Source organism: Rutidosis leptorrhynchoides, chromosome 5 (assembly GCF_046630445.1).
Source record: "Rutidosis leptorrhynchoides isolate AG116_Rl617_1_P2 chromosome 5, CSIRO_AGI_Rlap_v1, whole genome shotgun sequence".
Classification (NCBI taxonomy): Eukaryota; Viridiplantae; Streptophyta; class Magnoliopsida; order Asterales; family Asteraceae; genus Rutidosis; species Rutidosis leptorrhynchoides.
In genome coordinates, this window is record NC_092337.1 from 53,979,841 (window position 1) to 53,988,505 (window position 8,665).

An 8,665-nucleotide genomic window follows, 5' to 3' on the forward strand; every position below is an offset into this window, starting at 1 on the left:
AGAATGATAATTTTAACTCATTCAGAGTGTTGATTTAGAACTATCATCAAACACTTAATTTTCATTCAGAATTATACTGATTCAGAGCTTTTGAATGGTTAAGGACTCTGAACCATTCAGTGTTAAACCATTCAGTTTTATCAAACGCACCCTAAGTAATAATCATAAAATAGGATAGAATAATACGTTATACTTAATCTACATCTACCGTTTTCTCCTGCTAATTAACAAAAATAACACGATACACTCCTATTTTCTATAACAAATTCAAAGTAACAACCACTACTATTAATCATACTGGAACATATAGCTAACAAATTTATTTATTAAAAAGGAATTCTATAGTATCATATATGAACTAAAAACACGTAACATAAATTACGCCTTCAATAAATATAAATTTGGATATATAAATTAGATGCTTACGGTGGAAGAATTATTACAACAACAATTTGTAATTCCTAGTATATATAGAGCTGGTATATTATATATTACTCCGTATCTAATAATAATATTAATAATTAATAATATTAATATATACATATAGATAGATCTAGACAAAGAGGTGTGATTGAAAGAAAGAAAACGATTAAAACCCTAACGGCCGAAATGAATTGCAGCTGCAATGAGGTGAAACGATTTATACAGGTAGGGTTTTATCTGATTAAACATTATAATTGGGCCTATGCCTTGGGCCGATTGGGTTGCTATTTATGGACTAGTTCTCTAAACAGAAAACCCTTAACAAGACTGCCTTAATAACTCAAAAAAATGTGTGCCCATAAAAAACTTGGATTGCTATTAATGGACTAGTTTGTTCAGGCGTTTTCAGTTTGTTACTTGGTTTATTAGTTTCGATTTAGGTGGTTGCATTTGTACTTGTTTGTTGTTTGTGTTGGAAGATCGTTTCCTTGATCTAGTTGCTCTTGACTCGGGTTTAGTTAACTTTTGCTCGGTTGCTCAAATCTACTCTTTAGCAATTGGATCAATGCAGGTGGACCCATATGAAAGTGAGGACTGAGAACTTTGCATAACGATAACACAGTGAAACAATACATACATATGGTCAAAAACATATAAAGCCTTGTATCCAATTAAATCTAGTTTTCTTTGGTTTCAATTATATATAGTATAGTATATAGTATATAATTATAATAACTGTTGAATGTGACGTCAAATGCGACTATACCATTGAAGTATGGTATTGCGGTTTCCGCATCCACTGGTATAAATAAAAAATATATGCTCCGACGATCACAAAGAACTCAAGTAGTCTTTTAGCAGATTGAAAATAGGGTTTGCAAATGAAGACCCTTCGGACCTTTGAAACATGATTCCGTCCATACGAGCTTGCACCCCATCACCGAGAGTTAACCCATCCATCAATTGCTTTAATGTTGCGTCTATTCCAATGACTGAGCTCCCTATGCCACTCAGAATTTCTGGTAATGACGGTGATGATTTTGACAACTCAACCAATGTAACCTAGAGAGAATCAGAAAATCGTTAAAAAAAATAAACCAGGTTATGTTTCTTGTTACCAAGCAAGTTAAGAGCATTACAGATTATAGCTTTGAGTAAACTCTGTCGACCCATCGCCCATTTTGACTAATTTCTGTATTACCTAGGTTATAAATTTTTTTTACCTATGCATGAGTTGAATTACCACCTCTGAAAAATGGGTCTCAACCCGACCTGACTTGTTTGACCCATTTGACCTGTTTAATCCATGACCTATTTTGACTCGTTACCCAACCTGGCCCGTTTGGACCCATTTGAAACTTTGACCTGTTTGACCCATGACCCGTTTTGACCTAAAACTGTTTTTCATGTTTCCCAAACATACCCAACCTGACCCGTTTGCCAGGTATGGTATAATGTGTGGTTCAAATCATAATTATTTTACTAACCTTCTTATCCTGAGGTATATTGGCCTTGTGTTTTGCTATAGCAACAGCCCGCGAAAACCCTCCAATTGCATCAACTAAACCCCGTGATGCAGCATCGTTTCCGGTCCATACTCTCCCTTGAGCAAACTCTTCCATCTTATCGGCCTGCAGTATAATAGCTTGATCACTAATTGCTTAGAAAAGAAAATAACTAAATATATTTAAGTATTTAATTTACGTAATGACGTACACTCATTGATCTTGAAAGTGCTGCCTTGTTACGAAATTGTTGATACGCATTCTGAGCAGATTCTGCAAATAGTTTCTCTTCATCAGGTCTGCACACAAGTTTGCAAAGAAGTTAGAATCATAAATTATAAAAATACAAAAGCAACCATAATTTGCTAATGAACAAATTGTTGACTGCAGGAAATAATTGAACTATGGAGATAAGAAAAATTAGGCGGGTAAGGTGACAGGCTAAAACATGTAACTTTTAGCTACAGACTGTGTTGGGTCAGATTGGCCCGAAAAGCTATTTTTCTCAGATTTCTTTCTTCATGTTAAGTGTTGTATGATAACAGAAACAATGTTGTCACAATAAATAATATCCCAGATCAACCCATTTATAAGTGAATGGGTCGAAATCTCCACCTTCAGATATGAGTAGTTCCAGTTATGAACATCCAAAAAGTTGAAGATCTTCTCACCTGAATGGTCGTTGGTCGGCAGCAGTCAGTTCAGCAAAACGTCCCTTCGATATAATTTCCTTGTTGAAACCGATCCTTTCATATAGCTTCCCCAAATTGAATTTTCCTGAAATAAAAACAATATTAAGCGTACAACCTAGAAAAAGCCAAAATTTTCAAGAAAAACAAATTAAAACAATACAGTAATAAACCTGTGACAACACCAATTGAACCAGTCAAAGTAAGGTTCTCTGAGACTATAGCCTGTGCTGCCATGGCCATATAGTATCCTCCACTAGCTGCCACGTCAACCATTGATGCAACCACAGGCTTAGATTCAGCCAATAGTCTGATTTCCCTCCACATCCTGCACAAAAACAGAAAAAGCTAACCACCTGAGAAATTCAACTGTCTTTTAACATTTTCACTTACTTCGTCTAATCTTTTTCAAATTTACTACAGCTTTTGATTTAAAAATAAGAATATAAACATCACTTAGCAACCAAGATTTGTAAATGTTACATGCAGATAAGTGCATATAAAGGTGAACTATATGAATATGGGACAATTTCATATATACCCAGGTTAAGTTGGGTTATATCATATATCCAAAAAAAAAAAAAAAAAAAAGACCCAAGTGTTTAATGCGTAGAGTACAAGTTTTTAAAGCATGTTTGGGAATATATGATATTACCCAACTTAAGTTGGGTATATATGAAACTGCCCCATATATAATTATGCTTTTTTGGTCAATATAGAGAACGACTTACAAGTCAGAAGCAAGAGCATCACCCCCGGGGCTATCAATTCGGATGATTACAGCCTTGTATCTCTTGGACTCTGAAATGAAATAAGAATAGTCCATAAACAAGAGAAAGCAATTTCACACCATTTAAATTTCAATTGGTTTATTGGTCTGTATTTTTATCTTTAACATATCAAACAGATAAAATCAATATGATTAGCTTAGAAATTAACGGTCAAATGGATGTTAAGAGGTCCAAAGTGTATTTCAAATGCATAAAACCCTCTAGTTCAATATACTTAAACAAACAGATACATTACTAAAGGAATAATTTAAAGTAATCATATTTGACATCTAATTATAAAAAATATTTTATAAACTTTGGCCAGAAAAACTGTATTACGAGAACCCAAACACATATTACTACTTCTAGGACTTCAATTGGGTCCTTAACGATACACCTTTCCAAGATCAGAGAAACTGTACAACTTTTACATACCCTTTCAACTTTTACATACCTTTAACAGTGCGAATTTTTTCGATAAATTGCTCGGCAATGATGCCTGAACTAGGTGAACTAAAAGGCCCTCGTACGCGACTAATGCTACCGGAGGCCCTAATTACTGCTATTTTATCCCTGCCACCAGATAATCCCACAGTCCACTTCTTAACTTTTGAGTATTTCCTGCAACAAGAAAAACAATTATCAATAAGTTATATGATCAAAGCATATAAATAGATAATATCTAATGCTGTTAAAAAAAAGATAGGTTGTGTATACAGAATCATTAAAAAAAAGTAATTTTAAGTGGTTCACTGTCATCTGAATGTTAAAAGATGAGCATGAGCTACATGGAAATAGCAATGCAAGCAAAAGGGAGCAATTGGCAAATTCTGGAACAATGAAGACTATATAATAAAGATTATTACTTGTAATCAACAACCGGGAGTTTTTTCTCCCCTGCAATGCCCAATTTCGTTTTCAACATAGACATAACCTGAAAAGGTTAAACATTACCAGCAATATATCTGCAATGCTACATCTATCCAAAAAGAGAAAAAGGAGTTGGGTCTATGCTGCACTAAAACAACCTTCACAGTAGATGAAAGTGCATACCAAAACCATCAATAATCAAGCTTTTTACATTTTCAACTCCAAAATCTAAAAAAAAATAGGAAGAATTATGTTCCATTCCTAGAAAAGTAGTTTGGACATGTTCTTTTCCTGTGTATACCTCATCATCATACTTTATATCGGTTATCCATCCATCTTCTTTCAACTTTTGTATTTGGTAAACTCCTTCATTAATAAAATTCTCAATATCTTCCTTTTTCTTTCCTGTAAAACGAGCAAACCAAATCAATTATTCCAAAATTCCCAATTCATCAAGACATGCTAGAAAAACGAATTACCTTTGGCTCGAGAAATCTTATCGACCCAATTCCCATAGATGTTATCTACCAATGTAGTAAGCACCTCACGATTTTCTTCAGATATATTCTTGCGAGTTAACTGATCACCAGCACTCTTATATTTACCAATCCTCTGCACTTGTGGTTGCACGCCTACTTTCTCAAGTACACCTTTATGCAAACCACTCTGGTTAGCTTTCAAACTTGATCTTGAAATCAAATATGCATACGTATATACATGTAATTGCAAATCTATGTGAAACTACACTGTCACTATAGATAAGTAGTTTGGCATTTGTATATAAACTGATTACTTGCAATCGTTAAGTATCAATTCAACATAGCTATAGCTTATGTGAAAATGAACTTGCTAATAAGCATAATGAAGCACTAACAAAATTAAGAAGCACCAATAACAAAGTCAATTGCACATTTATTGTTGTTGACTAATATACAGTTTGAGCTGAAATGTGATATGCAAAGTTGGCTACTGACCTCCAAGAAATTGTGCTTGAGCAGTTAAACCATACAACGAAAAATAAGCACTTGGAGGGGCATACAGCTCTTCACAGGCACATCCAAGGTAATACTCCTTTTCACCCCATGCAGGTGCATAACCAACAATGAACTTTCCTAAAGTTAATTTTCAATGTTAATACATGTATACAGATTTGATAGTTGAAATCAGATAATAGTATACCATAATAAGGCAATATGAATAGAGTAGCCTCTTTATACAGGGTAAATTGTGTACATTCATCAAGATTATATAACTTATAATGGATAAAACTACCTGACTTTCTAAAATCCAATATGTGCCTTCGAATTTCTTCAATCTTACCCCATCCACAGTTCAGAGTTTCAATGTGAAGATAAACACCAGATATACGAGGATCATATGCAGCCTTTATTAAGTTTTCACATATTTGAGGCAAGGATAATCCTGAAGAGAAACGAGTCTTCACCTGATCCGATATCTGAAACCGCCAACAGTAATAAAAGTAGCTTCATTATCTAATCCTCTTACTCAAATACGCATAATAATGTAGAATCAAGCGGTATCGGATACATGAATCAAACGTTCATATCGATCAACTCTCAGCCAAACTAGGCTAATTAGTTTCAAATTCCAGTTTTAACTTGTGTGGATTCTACCTAATAGTTCCATAAAGATCAATGTTCAGATTATAAACTATAGGTTTCAATTAAAGTCTGTAGTATGATCTTCTACCTAACAGTTTTTATAATAAGAGATGATACAAAGTTACAAACATATATAACTATAACTATAACTATACATGTTAATTATACAGTTAATTAATATTAATAAACCTATAATAAAATGAGCAAAATTGTAACACCTGTCCACGCAATTTTAAATTCAGAACACTGCCTTTACGAACACGTTGCCATGGATACGCAATTAGCATCCGTAACTTAACAACAAGGTCCTTCCACACACCTCTATTTTCGAACTCAAATTCACCACTAGGATACTTATCATCATCGTAACTGCTTATTAAACCGCCGTTAGTATCTAATTCGGACTTCAATTCGATTTTATTTTCCGAAGAAACGTCGTCGTTTATGGTGTCAGAAGAGGAATTGAGAGCTCGAATTGAGATAGTCCGGTTAGATTTAGGTAGATGAGTGTAAGTAAGAGTAGGATAGAAATGGAGTGGTGAACGGGATTTGGTGATGATAGCTGCAGAGATGTTGATGAAGGTGGCGGTGGTGGTGATAAACCTAGACATGGTGGTCCGATTGTGGTGGTTGGGAAGAGTGGGATAAACGGCGGGAGAATTAGATAGAAGAGTGACGGAAGGTGACGGAAGAAGCATGGATCGAAAATATACCACGTCTTCAAAAAAGAAATTATATTTTTTTTTTTCTTTCTAATAAACGATGTATTTGTTTATATATATAATTCTTCCTCTAATAAGTCTGGTACGATAGTACGATTTGTTTGCATTCATATATGTTAACGACCATTTTTAACAATGATGGGCGTTTTGACGTGTTGTTTGGTGGGAGTTGAGTGTTTGATGGGTCTGCTAGTAAACTGTTAAAAAATGAGGTAGAGTGTTGAGTGACGTGTTAGATGATGTGTTAAAATCTTATTGGAAGTTGAGTGAAAAATATGATAAAAATATAATTAAAAGGGGGAAAAATGACTGCACGCACACTTGTTTCTCCGTGCACCAAGCACGCACGCCGGCCAACACACACACCAACACGCCTTGTTAGTGGTGTGCTAGTGGCGGGCCAACACACACACACCAACACGCGTTGTTATGTACGGTCTAACGGCTTTAACGCTACAATTATTTAAACTCATTGTAACCTTAGAGCATTAACAAGGGAAGAAATGATGGTATTTAATTACAATGTCTAATTTATTATTTAATTCATTTTATTTTTATTTATTATTTAATTTATTTTAAATAACATATTATATTATATTATCTTTAATTATAATTTTTTTTCCTATTTTGACACTATATAATGTTAGGAAGAGAGGATCGTCTGGACGTTGGGATATACAAAATTGAGAGAAAATAACTCTATTACTTACAAGAATAGATTTACAGAGTATTACAAAACTCTTACAAAAAAAAACTCTCAAACTCACACACACTCTCTAGGTTGTGATTACACTTCTCTGAGTGATTTTGGGATGATTTACAACTGAGGTTTGCACCTCTATTTATAGCTAAGATCTTATAGCGGTAGATAGGTGTGAACGAGGAAGGTTGGCGGCCTTCACCATTTTCAACTTTGCTACTTCCAAATGGTGTTCAAAGAAGGCTACTTTGAACATCTAGAAGGTGGGCTTCTAGATTGTAGGCTGGAAACCTTCAATTCTCCCCCTCCAGCCGAATCCACGAACATTCCAGTTATGTCTCTGCATAACTCCAATTTCTCTCGAGTCACCACCTTTGTCAACATATCCGCAGGATTCTCCTTTGTATGGATCTTCACTAGTCTCAACAGTTGTCGATCAATTACCTCGCGTATCCAATGATAGAGAATATCAATATGTTTTGTACGGGAATGGTACATGGAGTTCTTGCTCAAATCTAGAGCACTCTGACTGTCACAATGTACCTTGTACTCCTTTTGCTTGATTCCAAATTCTTGAAGATAACGCTTTAACCATAACATTTCTTTTACAGCTTCTGCGGCAGCAATATATTCTGCTTCAGTTGTGGATAATGCAACACATTTCTGTAATCTTGACTGCCATGAAACAGCTCCTCCTGCGAAAGTGTAAATGAATCCTGAAGTAGATTTCCTACTATCAAGATCTCCAGCCATATCAGCATCCGTATAGCCTTTCAAGATTGGATCAGCTCCCCAGTAACAAAGACATATATGAGAATCCATTTTACCGCATTCCAATGCTCTTTTCCGGGGTTAGAGAGAAAACGACTCACTGTTCCCACTGCGTGAGCAATATCGGGCCTCGTACACACCATTGCATACATCAAACTTCCAACTGCTGAAGAATATGGTACTGACGACATCTCCCCGATCTCTTCCATGGATGAGGGACATGATCTCTTACTTAACTTGAAATGGTTGGCTAAGGGAATGCTAACAGGTTTGGCATTGTTCATATTGAAACGTGAAAGCACTCGTTCAATATACTTCTCCTGAGATAACCACAACCTTCTATTCTTCCTGTCTCGAGTTATATGCATTCCCAAAATCTGTTGAGCCTGTCCTAAGTCTTTCATGTCAAAAGACTTCGAGAGTTCCTTCTTCAGCTGGTTGATCTTCGTTGTGTCTTTCCCTACGATCAAAATATCGTCTACATATAGTAGAAGAGCAACGAAATTTCCTTCAGAAAACTTCTGAATGTAGACACATTCATCTGCTGCAGTTTTCTTGTACCCTTGATTCACCATGCATGAGTCAAACTTCTT

General features: G+C 35.2%; 1 protein-coding gene across 1 annotated transcript; it reads right to left on the minus strand.

The window, feature by feature from the left end:
* Window positions 1-1,063: 1,063 nt before the first annotated feature.
* On the minus strand, window positions 1,064-6,615 carry LOC139846510 (serine protease SPPA, chloroplastic). The gene is made up of 13 exons (XM_071835993.1): window positions 6,098-6,615; window positions 5,530-5,713; window positions 5,232-5,369; window positions 4,737-4,907; window positions 4,559-4,662; window positions 4,254-4,321; window positions 3,842-4,008; window positions 3,349-3,418; window positions 2,791-2,945; window positions 2,600-2,705; window positions 2,140-2,227; window positions 1,911-2,054; window positions 1,064-1,485 (listed from the first exon to the last, which is right to left on the minus strand). The coding sequence occupies exons 1-13, from the start codon at window positions 6,575-6,577 to the stop codon at window positions 1,255-1,257; spliced, it is 2,106 nt and encodes a 701-aa protein (XP_071692094.1). The 5' UTR covers window positions 6,578-6,615; the 3' UTR covers window positions 1,064-1,254.
* Between the last annotated feature and the right edge of the window lie 2,050 nt (window positions 6,616-8,665).

Bases quoted from the DNA above. Each gene is read 5' to 3' on its own strand.
- LOC139846510 (XM_071835993.1), bottom strand. From the start codon at position 6,577: ATGCTTCTTCCGTCACCTTCCGTCACTCTTCTATCTAATTCTCCCGCC. The intron at 4,322-4,558 runs GTATACACAGGA...TAACCTTTTCAG, and splicing joins ATATAAAGTATGATGATGAG to GTTATGTCTATGTTGAAAAC. The intron at 2,055-2,139 runs GTACGTCATTAC...ATTATACTGCAG, and splicing joins CACTTTCAAGATCAATGAGT to GCCGATAAGATGGAAGAGTT.